This window comes from Salvelinus sp. IW2-2015, linkage group LG25 (assembly GCF_002910315.2).
Source record: "Salvelinus sp. IW2-2015 linkage group LG25, ASM291031v2, whole genome shotgun sequence".
Classification (NCBI taxonomy): domain Eukaryota; kingdom Metazoa; phylum Chordata; class Actinopteri; order Salmoniformes; family Salmonidae; genus Salvelinus; species Salvelinus sp. IW2-2015.
Genome location: NC_036865.1, coordinates 16127522 through 16148727, shown reverse-complemented (window position 1 = coordinate 16148727; position 21206 = coordinate 16127522). Strand labels below are relative to the sequence as shown.

Here is a 21206-nt window from a genome sequence, read left to right as displayed (position 1 = left end):
AGATTGTCTGCATAATCATATAACATACAGCTCAGACACCCATATATACCCAACAAGACATGTCACCAGGGGTCTTTTCACAGTCCCAAGTCCAAAATGAATTCACGGCAACGCACAGTATTATACAGAGCCATAATTGCATGGAACTCCCTTCCATCTCCAATGACTCAAGCAAACAGCAAAATTAGCTTAAAACAATTGATAAAACATCTCGTGGCACAATAGAGACTGAAATGATACACACACACAGACACACACAGACAAACTATCACACACAATCTACACACCTTATTCTTTAGTTGTATTGTTTGAATATCGTTGTATTTAAAATTTATTTAAAATAATTTATTTATTTAACCTTTATTTAACCAGGTAGGCTAGTTGAGAACAAGTTCTCATTTGCAACTGCGACCTGGCCAAGATAAAGCATAGCAATTCGACACATACAACACAGTACTTGTCGTTTTTGTTTTTGTGTGGACTCCAGGAAGAATAGCTGCTGCTTCGGCAAAAGCTAATGGGGATCCGAATAAACCAGTGCCAAATTGGCAAAATGTGGAATAACAAAAAAATGAATGGTGTGACAGGAGTTTACCAATTACTGATATTACCTAATTTTGTGAGTTTTTCACAGCTGTACAATTTCTCTCTGGTTACCAAGCCAACTCTTATTTCAGGGTGGCAGGTAGCCTAGTGGTTAGAGTGTTGGGCCAGTAAACAAAAGGTTGCTAGATCAAATCCCAGAGCTGACAAGGTAAAAATATGTCGTTCTGCCCCTGAGTAAGGCAGTTGAACCACTGTTGCTAGGACATCGTTGTAAATAAGAATTTGTTCTTAATTGACTTGCCAAGTTAAAAAAATATGTATTTTCATCCAAGGAGAAAATCAAGATGACTAACAGACCTATCTTTTTGTTTGCACTCCTTGTTGGATTTCTGAAAATAGAGTGAGTTAAATGGTTCTTAAAGAAATATACAGGTWATAATACAAAGTACAGTTGAAGTCGGAAGTTTACATACACCTTAGCCAAATGCATTTAAACTCMGTTTTTCACAATACCTGACATTTAATCCTAGTAAAAATTCCCTGTCTTAGGTCAGTTAGGATCACCACTTTATTTTAAGAATGTGAAATGTCAGAATAATAGTAGAGAGAATGATTTATTTCAGCTTTTATTTCTTTCATCACATTCCCAGTGGGTCAGAAGTTTACATACATTCAATTAGTATCTGGTAGCATTGCCTTTAAGTTGTTTAACTTGGGGTCAACGTTTCAGGTAGCCTTCCACAAGCTTCCCACAATAAGTTGGGTGAATTTTGGCCCATTCCTCCTGACAGAGCTGGTGTAACTGAGTCAGGTTTGTAGGCCTCCTTGCTCACACACACTTTTTCAGTTCTGCCCACAAATTTTCTATAGGATTGAGGTCAGGGCTTTGTGATGGCCACTCCAATACCTTGACTGTGTTGTCCTTAAGCATTTTGCCACAACTTTGGAAGTATGCCTGGGGGTCATTGTCCATTTGGAAGACCCATTTGTGACCAAGCTTTAACTTCCTTAGTGATGTCTTGAGTTGTTGCTTCAATATATCCACATAATTTTAATTCTCATGATGCCATCTATTTTGTGAAGTGCACCAGTCCCTCCTGCAGCAAATCACCCCACAACATGATGCTGCCACCCCCGTGCTTCACGGTTGGGATGGTGTTAATTGGCTTGCAAGCCTCTCCCTTTTTCCTTTAAACATAACAATAGTCATTATGGCCAAACAGTTTTATTTTTGGTTCGTCAGACCAGAGGACATTTCTCCAAAAAGTACGATCTTTGTCCCCATGTGCAGTTGCAAACCGTAGTCTGGCTTTTTTATGGCGTTTTGGAGCAGTGGCTTCTTCCTTGCTGAGCAGCCTTTCAGGTTATGTCAATATTGGACTCGTTTTACTGTGGATATAGATACTTTGTACCTGTTTCCTCCAGCATCTTCACAAGGTCATTGCTGTTGTTCTGGGATTGATTTGCACTTTTCTCACCAAAGTACGTTAATCTCTAGGAGACAGAACGCGTCTCCTTCCTCAGGGGTATGATGGCTGCGTGGTCCCATGGTGTTATACTTGCGTACAATTGTTTTGTACGTGGTACCTTCAGGCATTTGGAAAATTGCTCCCAAGGATGAACCAGACTTGTGAAGGTCTACAATTTTTTTTATGAGGTCTTGGCTGATTTCTTTTGATTTTCCCATGATGTCAAGCAAAGAGGCACTGAGTTTGAAGGTAGGCCTTGAAATACATCACAGGTACACCTCCAATTGACTCAAATTATGTCAATTTGCCTATCAGAAGCTTCTAAAGCCATGACATCATTTTCTGGAATTTTCCAAGCTGTTTAAAGGCACAGTCAACTTAGTGTATGTAAACTTCTGACCCACTGGAATTGTGATACAGTGAATTATAAGTGAAATAATCTGTTGTAAACAAATTGTCGGAACAATTACTTGTGTCGTGCACAAAGTAGATGTCCTAACCGACTTGCCAAAACTATAGTTTGTTAACAAGAAATGTGTGAGGTGCTTGAAAAGCGAGTTATAATGACTCCAACCTAAGTGTATGTAAACTTCTGAMTTCAACTGTATATTTAAAGCAGGTGCTTCCACACAGGTGTGGTTCCTGAGTTAATTAAGCAATTAATGTCCCATCATGCTTAGGGTAATGTATAAAAATGCTGGACAGGGCATTTTGGCTACTATGGCTATGCCCCCATAGGATGACAATGCCCCCATCCACAGGGCATGAGTTGTCACTGAATGGTATGATGAGCATGAAAATGAAAATGATGTAAACCATATGCTATGGCCGTTTATCAACCATCATCAACAAACCACCAAATTATGGAATTTCTCATGTACGAATGGTGTCGCATCCCYCCAATAGAGTTCCAGACACTTGTAGAATCTATGCCATGGTGCATTGAGGCTGTTCTGGCTCGTGGTACCCAACGCCCTATTATGACACTTTATGTTGGTGTTTCCTTTATTTTGGCAGTTACCTGTACACCCAGTCATCATCACAACATTGAGGAAAGGCAGTTTTTATTGATTGTGTGAATGCTGCTAATGCATTGTTATATTGGCTTTGTGCATATTTAAAAAGTGGATGCCATAGTAATGTTCTTTGTAGATCCGTATATCTACAGTAACTCCCCCTATGCTTCCTCCTTTTCAGATTCTCTGGGTGGCCCCTTCCCCACCACATCCCACCGCTATCACCATAAGCCCACCAAGCAATGTCTGCCCGTCCTGCAGTGTGGGAGCAGCCTGTCCTCTTTTCCCCTGCTCTTCCACCCCAGTGCCAAGGGCTCCCAGATCATCATGGACGTGGCCCAGAAGACYGTAAAGAGGCAGGCCAGCTTCTGCAATGCCATCACCTTCAGCAACCGGTCCATTGCCCTGTACGAGCAGGTCCGCCTCAAGGTATGGACAGACTGGGCAGTGGACCATGGTTATCAGCACACTGTCTTTCCTTCCTTTCTTTTAGCCTAACTGTTTTCCATTTATTTGTTTGTCTGTCTCTCTCACTMACTGTGCGTTTTGCCTTCATTAATCCCCTGATTCTGTGTGGGCCAAAACAGCWTAGCCAAAGTTTCCACTTCACCTATCAGTCCATCTATGTCTCAAGTGAAAGAGCAGGGGAAGCATTGCCATGTGAGCCACAGGCCTACTGTTATCTTGCATGGTGAAAGAAGTGTAAATAGAGGTTTTAAATGAGACAAGACAAGAATATCCAGTCTGATGATAAACAGACATACAGTATGTGTTTATTTGTGTTGTTGTTTACCATTTGGTTTGTAAAAGTTTTAACATATGGCCAACAATAATGTATTTTGGTAAATCTTAGGTTAATACAACTAATGGAATGGACTTTAGGTCATTCACCAGCTTAACTCCCTTCATCAAAATTGAATTGGGGTGGCAGGTAGCATAGTGGTTAGACTGTTGGGCCAGTRACTGAAAGGTTACTAGATCGAATCCCTGAGCTGATAAGGTAAAAATCTGTTGTTCTGCACCTGRACAAGGCAGTTAACCCACTAGGCTGCCATTGTAAATAATAATTTGTTCTTAACTGACTTGTCTAGTTAAATAAAGGATAAATAAAAAATGGTACAAACCCATTACCTGTTCCCCTCCAGATCACCAAGAAGCAGTGCTGCTGGAGCGGAGCCCTGCGTCTGGGCTTCACCTCCAAGGACCCGTCCCGCATCAACCCAGACAACCTGCCCAAGTATGCCTGCCCAGATCTGGTCTCCCAGAATGGCTTCTGGGCCAAGGCCCTGCCCGAGGAGCTGTCCAATGAGGGTAATGTCATCTCCTTCTGGGTGGACAAGAAGGGTCGGGTGTTTTACCGCATCAATGGCTCCAGCCCCATGCTGTTCTTCAGCGGGGTCCATGCCTCCGAGCCACTTTGGGCTCTCATAGATGTCTACGGCCTGACACGAGGGGTCCAGCTACTSGGTGAGTTTCACAGGGAGAAGGGAAAGTGTTATGGTGGTTAATGACGTTCCTTGCCAAATATTATTCCAATTCATTTGGATGAATTTCCCAAATTGACTAATGACAGCAAGTGGTGGTTAAACGTTTAAAATTGTATGTGCTGGTGGGTGTGTTTGCGTGAGGTTGGTTGTTTGGTGATGTTACTTTTGTACTACTTCTCTACCTTTCCCACACACCATCATACCAAAATAGTCCAATGGAAAAAAGATGGAGAGAGATTAGAAAGGTTGCGTAGTTACACTGTTAGCATAAAGGAAATGCCACCACAGTGGAATTTGAGACCCACTGGAAAACAAAGCATCTATTCTGAAATGCCCTGTTTGATGGGTTTACCCCAAACACTTGACACTAATTCAGGACAAGTTTCCCATCCAACAGATTTAGAAAAGATGAAGAACGTTTTTGTAATATATAGGTAAAGTTTTTTTTTACCAGTATCTAGAGATTTACCCAGTTTGAGAGCTGGTCAGCTGATTAAAATTGATAGGAGCGCAGTCAGATTTTTTGAACTGAAAATAACTACAGTGCTGTGAGAAAGTACACTATACAAAATAGTGGATTAGGCTATTTCAGCCACACCCGTTGCTGACATGCAATCTCCATAGACAAACATTGGCAGTAAAATTAGATGAGCCTGAGGGGTCTTCTAGACCAGCATTGCTGCCCCTGCCATTTAAGTAAGATCTGTTACATCACTAGGCTCTCTTCCTACACAGATATCAATACAGAAAGGCTTGGTTATTGTAGTCATGAACTGGCGATGTTAATGACTCACTTAGCTAAGGCTCATCCAAAGCCCTGAGAAAAGGTTTTCTCTAATACAGTAGAGCACACCAGCATGGGCTACATCAGGCCCTACACCCAAACAAGGGCACTGCGTTCATCCACCTCTGGCCTGCTCGCCTCCCTACCTCTGAGGAAGTACAGTTCCCGCTCAGCCCAGTCAAAACTGTTCGCTGCTCTGGCACCCCAATGGTGGAACAAACTCCCTCACGACGCCAGGTCAGCGGAGTCAATCACCACCTTCCGGAGACCTGTCTCTTATACACATCTAGATGTGTATAAGAGAATAGAGTATTAGGAGTATATTCTGGCAAATAAGTTGGTTGGTGGAGTTGTTTTTACAAGTGATCAGTTATGTTGCAATGAGTCCCGTTGTAGTGAATATGCTGTCTAACTTTCCCCTTTTGGAAAGAAATTAATTTAGCTGTATTTCAAGTTTGTTTTGACTTTAAAATATTTCAATTTTCTAGAGTAATGATCAAAGCATGTTTAAAAAGCTTCACTCCTTTTATTTCACAAGGTCAAGCAAACATTTTTATCTGAAKTTCCTGAATGAAAAGCCTGTTAAGGGAACTAAAACCCTAACACGGAACCCAAACCGACTGCGCGCGTGGGCCATCGTGCGCTACCGTGCATAAATATATTTTGTCCCCCTACACCAAAAGYGATCACGACACGCAGGTTAAAATATCAAAACAATCTCTGAACCAATGACATTAATTTGGGGACAGGTCGAAAAGCATTAAACATGTATGGCAAATTAGCTAGTTAGCTTGCACCTGCTAGCKAATTTGTTCTATTTAGCTAGCTTGCTGTTGCTAGCTAATTTGTCCTGGGATATAAACATTGAGTTGTTATTTTACCTGAAAAGCACAAGGTCCTCTACTCCGACAATTAATCCACACATAAAACGGCCAACCGAATCGTTTCTAGTCATCTCTCTTCCTTCCAGGCTTTTTCATCTTTGAACTTATATGGTGATCGCATCCAAACTTTCATAGTATTACCACGACCACCGGCAAAACAGTTTGTCTTTCAATCACCCACGTGGGTATAACCAATGAGGAGATGGCATGTGGGTACCTGCTTCTATAACCCAATGAGGAGATGGGAGAGGCAGGATGGGAGAGGCGCGATCTGCGTCAGAAATAGAAAGGAGTTCTATTTTAGCCCTTAGCATCGCAGACGCTCGTTGGCGCGCGCTAGCAGTGTGGGTGCAATAATTGAATAACATAGATTTCTAAATCTATTTTGTGACGCTCGCGCACGCGATGTGTCCAGTCTGGTCAGCATGTTAAGTCTCACCCTGATGAGAGGAATCAGTGAGTTCTTGTCAGAAAAAGATAACGGCACCCCTAAATATTATGATTCAGGTCATTATACATTATATATACAAAATTATGTGGACACCCCTTCAAATTAGTGGATTTTGCTATTTCAGCCACACCCGTTGCTGACAGGTGTATAAAATCAAGCACACAGCCATGAAATCTCCATAGACAAATATTGGCAGTAGAATGGCCWTACTGAAGAGCTCAGTGACTTTCAATGTGACACCGTCACAGCATGCCACCTTTCCAACAAGTCAGTATTAAGGACCTGAGCCCTAGAATCATGCCTAAGGACTACCTGGCMTGATGACTCCTGACTGTCCCMAGTCCACCTGGTTGTGCTGCTGCTCCAGTTTCAACTGTTCTGCCTGCGGCTAGGGAACCCTGACCTGTTCACCGGACGTGCTACCTTGTCCCGGACCTGCTGTTTTTGACTCTCTCTCTCTCTCTCTCTCTCTCTCTCTATCTCTCTCTACCGCACCGGCTGTCTCGACATCTGAATGCTCGGCTATGAAAAGCCAACTGAGATTTACTCCTGAGGTACTGACCTATTGCACCCTCTAGAACTACTGATTATTATTTGACCCTGCTGGTCATCTATGAACGTTTMAACATCTTGAACAACATTCTGGCCTTAAATGGCCATGTACTCTTATCTCCACCGGTACAGCCAGAAAAGGACTGGCCATCTCTCAGAGCCTGGTTCCTCACTAGGTTTCTTCCTAGGTTTCTGCCTTTCTAGAGAGTTTTTCCTAGCCACCGTGCTTCTACATCTGCATTGCTTGCTGTTTGGAGTTTTAGGCTAGGTTTCTGAATAGCACTTTGTGACATCAGCTGATGTAAAAAAAGCTTTATAAATTGAATACCCATGATGTTGGAATGAGATGTTTGACGAGCAGATGTCCACATACATTTGGTCATGTAGTGTATTTGCCCCCTTTCTGATTTTCTGTTTTTGAATATTTTTTTATACTGAATGTTATCAGATCTTCAACCRAAACCTAATATTAGATAAAGGGAACCTGAGTTTACAAATAACAAATTAAATTATTTTATTTATTTAATTAACAAATTTAAAAAGTAATTGCCCCCTTACACTCTAACTGGTTGTGCCACCTTTAGCTGCAATGACTGCAACGAAATACTTCCTGTAGTTGTTGATCAGTCTCTCACATCGCTCCAGAGGAAATTTGGTCCACTCTTGCATGCAGAACTGCTTTGTGGGTTTTCAAGCATGAAAAGTTATACTTTCGCCCMAAAAGTTATACTTTTGACTCATCTGTCCATAGAACATTCTTCCAAGAGTATTGGTGATCATCCAGGTGCTTCCAGATGCTTTTTGGCAAACTTGAGTCAACTTTTTGGATGACATGGGTCTCCATTATGCCTGGCGAAAACCAAACACTGCATTCCACAGTAAGAACCTCATACCAACAGTCAAGCATGGTGGTGGTAGTGTGATGGTTTGGGATGCTTTGCTGCTTCAGGACCTGGATGACTTGCCTTAAAACCTCTACAGGATTGGTTGGTCCCTAGCGGGACGGTTGAGCTAACATAGGCTAATGTGATTAGCATGAGGTTGTAAGTAACAAGGACATTTCCCAGGACATAGACATATCTGATATTGTCAGAAAGCTTAAATTCTTGTTAATCTAACTGCACTGTCCAATGTACAGCAGCTAGTGAAATAATACCATGCTATTGTTTGAGGAGAGTGCACAGTTTTGAACTTTAAAATGTATTAWTAAACCAATTAGGCACATTTGGGTAGTCTTGATACAACATTTTGAACAGAAATGCAATGGTTCATTGAATCACTCTATAACATTTAGTGGCCAAAATCTAAATTGYGCCTGGGCTGGCATAATACATTATGGCCTTTCTCTTGCATTTCAAAGATGATGGTACAAAAAAATACTCTGTTCTTTGTATGATCTTTTACCAGATCTAATGTGTTATATTCTCCTACATTAATTTAACATTTCCACAAACTTCAGTGTTTACTTTCAAATGGTATCAAGAATCTGCATATCCTTGCTTCAGGTCCTGAGCTACAGGCAGTTAGATTTGGGTATGTCATTTTAGGCGAAAGATAATTCTACAGGATAATGTCAGGCCATCCATCTTTGAGCTGAAGCTGAAGCACAGCTGGGTCATGCAGCAATACAATGATCCAAWGCACCCAATCAAGTTTACATGAAAATTGTTMAAAAGCAACAAATTTGAAGTTTTGGAATGGCCTAGTCAAAGTCCAGACCTAATCCCAATTGAAATGTTGTGGTAGGACTTGAAACGAGCAGTTCATGCTTGAAAACCCACAAATGTTGCTGAGTTAAAACAGTTCTGCATGCAGGAGTGGGCCAAAATTCCTTCACGGCGATGTGAGAGACTGATCAACAACTACAGTAAGAGTTGCAGTAAGGGTTGCAGTCATTGCACCTAAAGGTGGCACAACCAGTTATTGAGTGTAAGGGGGCAATTACTTTTTCAAACAGGGGAATTGGGTGTTGCAGATCTTTGTTAATTTAAATAAAATAAGTATACTTTTTTGTTATTTGTAAGCTCAGCTTCCATTTCTCTAATATTAGTTTTTTGTTGAAGATCTGATAACATTCAGTATCARAAATATGCAAAAAGGAGAAAATCGTAAAGGGGGAAATACTTTTTCACAGCACTGTATATTACTGTAAAATAGTGAGAGTATCTCTTACTAGATTTAGCTTAATCCTAAATTGCTCTTGTCAGAGTACAATTTTGTTTACTAAACATAATCTTCACCCCTCATGGAATTAACTTTCAAACATCCCAATAATTCAATCAACATGGACTCATTTCCAATAATGATCCTCSCTCTCTATAAGGAATGGAGGCTGTCATCACCATTAATAAAAATAGAAGAGGCTCCCATATATTATAGATAATACCATTTAAACTCATTTCTGGCAGTGCTAGTTGACAGCAAGCAGTGTGCTATCTGCTGTTGGGCTGTTTGGTACCCAGCGCTAGAGTGAGACTATCTGGAGTTCAGTGGGCTCGTGACGAGCTTTGATGACACACGGTGCATAGCTCTTGTTCCTCGACAGACATTAAGGAAAGATGATGTCAGGAAAATGGCGTGACTGAAGCCATTTTCCCAGACAGGAGAACAAATACAGTGTTCTCACTGAGCTAAGAAAGAGAATGTTGTGTTAGCACTGTGGAAATCACATCTTTAGCATTGGATCTCCAGTGGGCTTTGTGACTTTACCTAAACATAATCATATGCAATCCCCATTTTAACAGTGATCTACAAACATTCCATTTCAAATATATCSTAGATTTAAAAGATTATAATACATTTGAATGTCCAAGTAGATTCTGCCTCTACTGTAGGTTTTCAGAACAGCAGCTCTCCATATTACTGTTACCTACGAGAGACTCAAGCCTTGTTTCCCCCTACATGTCTACACTGACTATACGTGCCTACACTGACCTACAGAAACAGCAGAGCAGCCTTAGCACTCAGTCAGCTGAAGGGTACTTCACTATCAGGCTTCTTCTATAGCCTAAGAACGTCACCAGTCAAGAGCATGGTATATCTCAAAGCCCTAGTATTGCCCCGTTGGCCGCAGTTCAAGCAGCACTTAGTGCCTGAAATATGGGGCGGCCACATCAAAGACTGCCCCGATGAACTGGCACATGTGCTCAGTTTCCTAACGGGGGACATTTTGATTCTTAATGATGCTTACACTAGGAGCTGACATTAACGCTAAGCCAGCTGATAAAGGCAGACAAATTTCACCTGTTGTGCGTGAAGCTATTTAWCATACAATCTGTCGGGAGGTTGGTCCTATACACTAGCTCCAGCTGTTTTCTGCAGGGACCAAATGGGGCGAGTTTAGCGAACAAACAATGCTTTGGAGTAAGTGATTTTGGTTGTTCAAGTAAACACGTTAAACAAATGGAAAATGTGGGAAATGAATGAGGACCATTTTCACATTGATCTCACACTTTATAGTCTATGGTGACCTACATTACGTGATATATATATATATATCACGTAATGTAGGTCACCATAGACTATAAAGTGTATATATATATATATCAGGAAATGTATAAAATATGAGTAGCTTAAAATTTGATCTAATGTGACCAATTCCATCTCCTAAATCTTGAGCAGCTCTACCACCGAGCCCTGACTCTCTTCCATCTGCGTGACAATATCTTGTCTTCAAATGAACTTCAATCCAATTTTCACTCTGTGTTTCAGTCAGAGATGCATACTCAGTCTCGGTGCATAAATGTAGCTACCCATTTCCTCTCTGGTGCCTTGCCTTTCACGTTTGATGGATTGATTTTAAAAGTGTCCCTGATCACATGTCTGGCCAGATCARTGTAACTGTAGCAGTTCCTCAGTACCAGCCCCAAGGAGACTGCTCTGTGCTATAAATGCATTTCCCATCATATTTGTTGTGAGGCGAGACTTGAGTGATGTGGGTAGTGGCACAACGCTATAGTCTAAGATACCGTAGATCGTGTGTGTAAATAAAAGCAGTACAGTAGAGAAGGAGTGGAACGTACTAGAGTTTAATAAGTCACTGCCTGTTCAATTCAGTTCAATTCCACATCATATGCAGACACCATTGCCCCTAGGGTCATGTAGTGATCTGGGACTTTATTTTAACATGTCACATAGAGATAAAGTAAACACATTTCTGCAATAAATCAAATCAAGCTTTTTTCATTAAGCACATTTCAGACATGGAATGCAACGCAATGTGCTTCACAGGAAGAAAAAAACAAAAAAACAATGAAAATAAAAAGTTACATATTTACTACACAACAAACATAAGAATGAAAAAAACTAAAGAATAACAATAAAAACTGAAATACTAAGGAAAAGCAAATCTAAAAATGTGTGGGTTTTAAGATCTCTTTTCAATGTGGCCACAGTTTCGGCCACCCTCAGGTTCTCTGGCAGGCTATTACAGAGGCTGGGGGCATAGTAACTACAGGCTGCATCTCCATGCCTCTTGGTCCTAGGCTTTAGGATAGTTAAAAGGCCAGTGCCAGAGGACCTGAGGGACCTACTGGGTACATAACTCCAAAAGTATGTCTGACATGTATTAGGGTGCACAATCGTAAATTGATTTAAAAACCAATAGAAGAATCGTAAAAAATTTGAAAACTCACAGAGACCGGTGTAACGTGTGATCTCCGTCTGCTCTTGGTCAGTACCCGCTCTGCAGCATTCTGTATGTTTTTGCAATTGACCAAGGACTTTYTTGGGTAGACCAGACAGGAGAGCATTACAGTAGTCAAGCCTGCTTGTAATAGAAGCATGGATGAGTCTCTCTGTATCAGCCTGAATATACAGAACAGTAGTAGTACATAAAATATCCAAAGAATACATTTCTGTTGAATTGACCAATGAGTTCAGTTCGGGCTGTTATCTTATTTTCAGTACCAGTAGTGGTGTTCATGTTGTCTGCCTTCGTGGGGTGTTACGACACAGGATCTAAGGATCTCTAGTTCTGTTTCCTCTAAGGCTGCTACAGTAACAGGGCAGTGTAGATCAGTAGCTAGCCACCCATGTGAGAATTCAAAGGTGATCCAGAGACTGGTGAGACTACTTGAAAGCYGAGATGGTGTTGCATAACCGGTGAAGCTAAATTAATCTGCCGGAATCAAACTGAGCCCGAGGGGTCTTCTAGACCAACATTGCAGTCCCTGCCATTTAAGTAAGATTTGTTACATCACTAGGCTCTCTTCCTACACAGATATCAATACAGAAAGGCTTGGTTATTGTAGTCATGAACTGGCGATGTTAATGACTCACTTAGCTAAGGCTCATCCAAAGCCCTGAGAAAAGGTTTTCTCTAATACAGTAGAGCACACCAGCATGGGCGTTTTTGAATTGTTCAGTATATACAGAATATTATCACGGTTGAGTGCCATCTCTATTCACTATGCTCCCGCAATGCAATCGTATACATAACCACTGTGTTTTTAGAGCAGAAATAGAGGGTAATTGGAGTTGTTTTTACTAGTTATCATCTACTGTATGTTGCAATGAGTCCCGTTGCAGTGAATAACKTTCCCCTTTTGGAGAGAAATTAATTTAGCTGTATTTAAAGTTTGTTTTMGACTTWAAAATATTTCAATTTTCTAGAGYAATGATCAAAGCATGTTTAAAAAGCTTCACTCCTTTTATTTCACAAGGTCAAGCTAACCTTTTTATCTGAAGTTCCTGTATGAAAAGTCTGTTACGGGAACAAAACCCTAAGTCTCACCCTGATGAGATGAATCAGAGAGTTCTTGTCAGAAAAAGATAATGGCACCCCTAAATATAATGATTCAGGTCATAATACACTATATATGCAAAAGTATGTGGACACCCCTTCAAATTAGAGGATTCGGCTATTTCAGTCACACCCGTTGCTGACAGGTGTATCAAATCAAGCACACAGCCATGCAATCTCCATAGACAAACATTGGCAGTAGAATGGTCTTACTGAAGAGCTCAGTGACTTTCAACGTGGCACTGTCATAGGGTACCACCTTTCCAACAAGTCAGTTCATCAAATTTCTGCCCTGCTAGAGCTGCCCCGGTCAACTGTAAGTGTTGTTATTGTGAAGTGGAAACGTCTAGGAGCAACAAGAGCTTACAAGAGCAACAAGAGTGGTAGGCCACATAAGCTCACAGAACGGGATCGTTGAGTGCTGAAGCGCGTAGCGTGTAGAAATTGTCTGTCCTTGTTGCAACACTCACTACCGAGTTCCAAACTTCAGCACAATAACTGTTCATCGGRAGCTTCATAAAATGGGCTTTCATGGCCGAGCAGCCGCACACAAGCCTAAGATCACCATGCACAATGCCAAGCGTCGGCTGGAGTGGTGTAAAGCTCACCACCATTGGACTGGAGCAGAGGAAATGCTTTYTCTGGAGTGATGAATMACGCTTCACCATCTGGCAGTCTGACGKACGAATCTGGGTTTGGCGGAGGCCAGGAACATGCTACCTGCCCCATAGTGCATAGTGCTGTTTTTTATTGTTCAGKCTTGGTCCCTTAGTTCCAGTGAAGGGAAATCTTAACGCTACAGCATACAATGACATTCTAGACAATTCTGTGCTTCCAACTTTGTGGCAACAGTTTGGGGAAGGCCCTTTCCTGTTTTTAGCATGATAATGCCCCTGTGCACAAAACGAGGCACATACAGAAATGGTTTGTCGAGATCAGTGTGGAAGAACTTGACTAGCCTGCACAGAGCCCTGACCTCAACCCCATCAAGCACCTTTGGGATGAATTGTAACGCAGACTGCGAGCCACGCTTAATAGCCCAACATCAGTGCCCGACCTCACTTATGCTCTTGTTGCTGAATGGAAGCAAGTCACCGCAGCAATGTTCCACATCTAGTGGAAAGCCTTCCCAGAAGAGTGGAGGCTGTTATAGCAGCAAAGGCGGGACCAACTCCATATTAATGCCCATGATTTTGGAATGAGTGTCCACATACTTTTGGTAATGTAGTGTACCTCCCTTTCGTGGCTGAAAATGGAACACAACTGTTTRTTTATGGGACAATCATAGAATTAGGAATTAGAATCATTTAATATGATCTCTATAGATGCAGTGAAGGAGTCAATGGWGCACAGACGTTCCATTGACYAGATTGGCACACATTTAACAAATCTGATCTAGCAAAGTGGATATTCATCAAATCTGTCATTATTTATGTATTGTAACAGGCCCACAATGTGGTTACTTAAGTCCGATTTGGATATATTTGTCTGTTTTCGCTGCATGTAGAAGTAATCCCTTTTCAGGTTTAGAAGAAGGGACTGCTAAATGCTAACTCCCGTTCGTATGAGCTGGTTAGCATAGCTAGCATACAGAAATCGGTGGTGGTAGTCAGTCGTTTTTAACTGTAATACAGTTGGTAATGATGACATGAACCTGTGATGGCATTGACATCCATACAAGCGTTAATGTCAGATTTTTACCTCAACATAGTGTGAAATACACATACTGTATAAACAATAGCCTAAATGTAGGCACATTTTGCTGTGGGACAATGAGGAGACTGAATCTTTCCCCCACGGTCTTTTCCCCCACGTGTTTCCATGGCAATTCCATTGTTTTGGTCGATTTCAATTGCCCTATTTACCATATCTATGGGAACAATGCTCATGAGACTGTGGCATTCAGGCAGTGTCTCACAGGCAGGGTTGCCAGGTTTAGCTAAAATTGACCTCTGAAAACCGACTCACAAGGCCTGAAAACTATCCCAAATGTTTCGCAGTAAGAGAAGAGTTTCCACATTTATCCAATAAACCCTTTTTATTGAGCGAATTAAGAAGGAATATCAACGTCATTTTTAACAACGTAGGCTAAGAAGCAAAATGTGGATTTCCATCAAAAKAATTATTGAGTTTAAGAATGTCGCGAGAGAAGATCAATCGCCCKTATTAAGCTCTCCAGATCATTTTAATCAATGTATGTCGATTTAACATGTTTTGACTGCTATGATTAAGCAACATGGCCTGAGAAGGTGTTGTGTATGGCCAGTATACCACTGCTAATAGCTGTTCTTAGGACATAGCCCTTAGCCGTGGTATATTGGCCATATACCACAAAGAACAGCCCTCAGCCGCCGTGATATACTGGCCATATATCACAAACCTCTGAGGTGCCTTATTGCTATTATAAACTGGTTACCAACATAATTAGAGCAGTAAAAAGTATGTTTTTGTCATTCCCCTTGTACATGTCTGATATACCATGACTTTCAACCAATCAGCATTCAGGGCTCAAACCACCCAGTTTATAATTGTAAATAAATCCCATTTGTGCATAACTATAGATAAACCCGACAGAGTTTGAATGATGAAAGTTGGACAACGGATCTCAATCTCTGTGCAAGAAACACTTGGACAAACTTCAAAAAACAAATGTTAGGCTATTTTCTGGCAATTGTGCCATTATTATGTGCCAGATGTTAAGAGTACAAACTGTTATAAATGGCCTATTTGCGAGATTGAATTGTTATTTCAATAGGCATAGGATACAAAAAATGTGCGTATTATAATTGTAACTCAACTTTGCCATGGTTTGTGGTCCCGTGTGGCTCAGTTGGTAGAGCATGGCGCTTGCAACGCCAGGGTTGTGGGTTCATTCCCCACGGGGGGACCAGGATGAATATGTATGAACTTTCCAATTTGTAAGTCGCTCTGGATAAGAGCGTCTGCTAAATGACTTAAATGTAAATGTTTGCTGAGCTAGATGCAGGTAGCCTATAGCCCCTGATAGGCCAAGATCTAATTTCAGGGAAAAGTCCACAAACTGACATTAAATGTGGAGAATGATACATTTGAGATTGAGTTGTGACCACGATAATAATGAATCACTTCCGATTTAATTAACTAAACATGGCCATTTAAAAATGSCATAATACTACAAGGCTATAACAACAAACTGAGTTAAAGGCTATTATTACATCTGTTTGCTAGCTCCAGGTAGGCTACACAAGTGGCACAAATGGATTTGCATTGACTCCAGTGATATTGTCATTATATATATATTTATTGTATAAAATAGTAGGCTACAGTAGCCTGCAATGGCATAGAAATGAAAAGCCTACTTGATGGCCAACAGATGCAAATGTAGCCTATCATTCTCCACATTTAATGTAATTTTCATTGTCGCGAAGCGCTCCAGACCCTAGAACTGAGCATGAGTAAAATCCTTCCCTTGATACTGTTATGCATAAGAAAAGTCAACATTAGAATGCAGTTGACTTTAAACCACCTCTGAGCGAATTTATATAAAGAGCGCTAGTGCACCTAAAGTTGTTTTCCAATGCTTTGTCGCCATTCTATCAGTTCTAGTGAGTTAATGTGTTATGGAAAAAGGGTGTCTCCATAAATCTAAATAGCCTACCTACAACTGGTAAAAATTTGTCACGACTTGCACGTGTGATGGTTCTGTCTCTGTGACTCAGCTGCTTCTGCTGCAGAACCTCTCAACCAGTGATCCCAATGCACACACACCCCTCCGGGCCCTCCCCCTCTCCACCATTCACTCACTCACTCAATAATGAACAACATGCTCATGCCTGATAGTCATAAGCAGCAGGTCACAGTTATAGATACATATATATACATACATACATACAAACATACATACAGTGGGGCAAAAAAGTATTTAGTCAGCCACCAATTGTGCAAGTTCTCCCACTTAAAAAGATGAGATGAGAGAGGCCTGTAATTTTCATCATAGGTACACTTCAACTATGACAGACAAAATGAGAAAAAAAATCCAGAAAATCACATTGTAGGATTTTTAATGAATTTATTTGCAAATTATGGTGGAAAATAAGTATTTGGTCACCTACAAACAAGCAAGATTTCTGTCTCTCACAGACCTGTAACTTCTTCTTTAAGAGGCTCCTCTGTCCTCCACTCGTTACCTGTATTAATGGCACCTGTTTGAACTTGTTATCAGTATAAAAGACACCTGTCCACAACCTCAAACARTCACACTCCAAACTCCACTATGGCCAAGACCAAAGAGCTGTCAAAGGACACCAGAAACAAAATTGCCGCRACATCTTTTTCAAAGTAGCCCAATTGAGCGAGAAAACCATGAACATGGCAACACTGCTCACAGGTGTTGCTGTGTTCTTACACAACCTGGTCTCAGAGCATTTCGTATTATTCTATAAGTAAATCCAAGACACTCCATTTAGTACGATACAGTGCATTCGGAAAKTATTCAGACCCCTTGACCTTTTCCACATTTTGTTACGTTACAGCCCTATTTTAAAATGTTTTAAATAGATTTTCCCTCATCAATCTACACACACTACCCCATAATTATAAAGCAAAAACAGTTTTTTATGGATTTTTGCAAAAGTATAATAAAGAACTGAAATATCAGTATTCTGACCCTTTACTCAGTACTTTGTTGAAGCACCTTTGGCATCGATTACACTCTCGAGTCTTCTTGGGTATAACGCTACAAGCTTGGCACACCTGTACTTGGGGAATTTCTCCCATTCTTCTCTGCAGATCCTCTCAAGCTCTGTCAGGTTGGATGGGGAGTGTTGCTGCACAGCTATTTTCAGGTGTCTCCAGAGATGTTCGATCGTGTTCATGTCCGGGCTCTGGCTGGGCCACTCAAGGACATTCAGAGACTTGTCCCGACGCCACTCCTGCATTGTCTTGGCTGTGTGCTTAGGGTCATTGTTCTGTTGGAAGGTGAACCTTTGCCCCAGTCTGAGGTCCTGAGAGCTCTGGAGCASGTTTTCATCAAGGATCGCTCCGTACTTTGCTCCGTTCATCTTTATCTCGATCCTGGCTAGTCTTGAAGTCCCGTGCCGCTGAAAAACATGCCCACAGYGTGATGCTGCCACGCACCATTTTTTATAATTTGTATTTCACCTTTATTTAACCAGGTAGGCCAGTTGAGAACAAGTTCTCATTTACAACTGCGACCTGGCCAAGATAAAGCAAAGCAGTGCAACAAAAAACAACAACACAGAGTTACACATGGGATAAACAAAAGTACAGTCAGTAACACAATAGAAAATCTATATACAGTGTATGCAAATGGAGTAAGGAGGTAAGGCAATAAATAGGCCATAGTAGCGAAGTAATTAYAATTGAGCAAATTTACACTGGAGTGATAGATGTGCAGATGATGATGTGCAATTAGAAATACTGGTGTGCAAAATAGCAAAAAAGTAAATAAAATCAATATGGGATGAGGTAGGTAGTTGGATGGGCTATTTACAGATGGGCTATGTACAGCTGCAGCGATCGGTAAGCTGCTCAGATAGYTGATGCTTAACGTTAGTGAGGGAGATATAAGTCTCCAACTTCAGCGATTTTTGCAATTCGTTCCAGTCATTGGCAGCAGAGAACTGKAAGGAAAGGCGGCCAAATGAGGTGTTGGCTTTGGGGATGACCAGTGAGATATACCTGCTGGAGCGTGTGCTACGGGTGGGTGTTGTTATGGTGACCAGTGAGCTGCGATAAGGCGGAGCTTTACCCAGCAAAGACTTGTAGATGACCTGGAGCCAGTGGGTCTGGCGACGAATATGTAGCGAAGGCCGGCCGACGCGAGCATACAGGTCGCAGTGGTGGGTGGTATATGGGGCTTTGGTGACAAAACGGATGGCACTGTGATAGACTGCATCCAGTTTGCTGAGTAGAGTGTTGGAGGCTATTTTGTAAAAGACATAGCCGAAGTCGAGTATCGGTAGGATAGTCAGTTTTACGAGGGTATGTTTGGCATGCATGAGTGAAGGATGCTTTGTTGCGAAATAGGAAGCCGATTCTAGATTTAATTTTGGATTGTAGATGCTTAATATGAGTCTGGAAGGAGAGTTTACAATCTAGCCAGACACCTAGGTATTTGTAGTTCTMCACATATTCTAAGTCAGAACCCTTCAGAGTAGTGATGCTAGTCGGGCGGGCGGKTGCKGGCAGCGATCCGTTAAAGAGCATGCATTTAGTTCTACTAGCGTTTATGAGCAATTGGAGGYCACGGAAGKAGTGCTGTATGGCATTGAAGCTCGTTTGGAGGTTTGTTAACACAGTGTCCAAAGAAGGGCCAGATGTATACAGAATGGTGTCGTCTGCGCAGAGGTGGATCAAGGAATCACCAGCAGCAAGAGCGACATCATTGATATATATAGAGAAAAGAGTCGGCCCGAGAATTGAACCCTGTGGTACCCCCATAGAGACTGCCAGAGGTCCGGACAGCAGGCCCTCCGATTTGACACACTGAACTCTATCTGAGAAGTAGTTGGTGAACCAGGTGAGGCAGTCATTTGAGAAACCAAGGCTGTTGGCCAGGTCGATGAAGGCGGCTGCACAGTATTGTCTTTTATCGATGGCGGTTATGATATCGTTCAGTACCTTGAGCGTGGCTGAGGTGCACCCGTGACCAGTTTGGAAACCGGATTGCACAGCTGAGAAGGTACGGTGGGATTCGAAATGGTCAGTGTTCTGTTTGTTAACTTGGCTTTCGAAGACTTTAGAAAGGCAGGGCAGGATGGATATAGGTCTGTAACGGTTTGGGTCTAGAGTGTCACCCCCTTTGAAGAGGGGGATGACCGTGGCAGCATTCCAATCTTTAAGAATCTCGGACGACATGAAAGAGAGGTTGAACAGACTAGTATTAGGGGTTGCAACAATGGCGGCGGATAATTTTAGAAGGAGAGGGTCCAGATTGTCTATCCCAGCTGATTTMTACGGGTCCAGGTTTTGCAGCTCTTTCAGAACATCTGGATTTGGGTGAAGGAGAAGCTGGGAGGCTTAGGCAAGTAGCTGCGGGGGGTGCGGAGCTGTTGGCCGGGGTTGGGGTAGCCAGGAGGAAAGCATGGCCAGCCGTAGAGAAATGCTTATTGAAATTCTCGATTATCGTGGATTTATCGGTGGGGAYAGTGTTTCCTAGCCTCAGTGCAGTGGGCAGCTGGGAGGAGGTGCTCTTATTCTCCATGGACTTTACAGTGTCCCAGAACTTTTTTGAGTTTCTACTACAGGATGCACATTTCTGTTTTAAAAAGCTAGCCTTTGCTTTCCTAACTGACTGTGTGCATTGGTTCCTGACTTCCCTGAAAGTTGCATATCGCGGGGACTATTCGATGCTWRTGCAGTACGCCATAGGATGTTTTTGTGCTKGTCGAGAGCAGTCAGGTCTGGAGAGAACCAAGGGCTATATCTGTTMTTAGTTATACATTTTTTGAATAGGGCATGCTTACTTAAGATGGTGAGGAAATTACTTTTAAAGAACAACCAGGCATCCTCTACTGACGGGATGAGGTCAATATCCTTCCAGGATAACCCGGGCCAGGTCGATTTAGAAAGGCCTGCTCGCAGAAGTGTCTTAGAGAGCGTTTGACAGTGATGAGCGGTTGTCGTTTGACTGCGGACCCATAACGGATGCAGGCAATGAGGCAGTGATCGCTGAGATCCTGATTGAAAACAACAGAGGTGTATTTGGAGGGCAAGTTGGTCAGGATAATATCTATGAGGGTGCCCATGTTTATGGATTTAGGGTAGTACCTGGTGGGTTCCTTGATGATTTGTGTGAGATTGAGGGCATCAAGCTTAGATTGTAGGACAGCTGGGGTGTTAAGCATATCCCAGTTTAGGTCACCTAACAGAACGAACTCTGAAGATAGATGGGGGGCAGTCAATTCAAATATGGTGTCCAGGGCACAGCTGGGCTTGTGCATGCTTCACCATGCTTCACCGTTGGGATGGTGACAGGTTTCCTCTAGATGTAACGGCTTGGCATTCAGGCCAAAGAGTTCAATATTGGTTTCCTCTGACCAGAGAATCTGGTTTCTCATGTTCTGAGAGTCCTTTACGTGCCTTTTGGCAAACTCCAAGCGGGCTGTCATGTGCCTTTTACTGAGGAGTGGCTTCCGTCTGGTTACTTTACCATAAGGCCTAATTTGGTGGAGTGCTGCAGATATGCAGATAACCTGCTTGTTTCAACTCTCTAGAGACAGCAGGAGCGGTAGAGATACTCTTAATGATCGGCTATGAAAAGCCAACTGACAT

The 21206-nt window shown here is 42.1% G+C and overlaps 1 protein-coding gene across 1 annotated transcript in view; it reads left to right on the top strand.

Moving 5' to 3' along the window:
* LOC111951648 (E3 ubiquitin-protein ligase NEURL1) overlaps positions 1–21206 on the top strand; it is a 55582-nt gene that overhangs the window by 7079 nt on the left and 27297 nt on the right. The window contains exons 2-3 of the mRNA XM_023969862.2: positions 3213–3460; positions 4177–4498. Coding sequence (XP_023825630.1) covers positions 3213–3460; positions 4177–4498 — 570 coding nt within the window. The remainder of the gene's footprint in view (positions 1–3212; positions 3461–4176; positions 4499–21206) is intronic.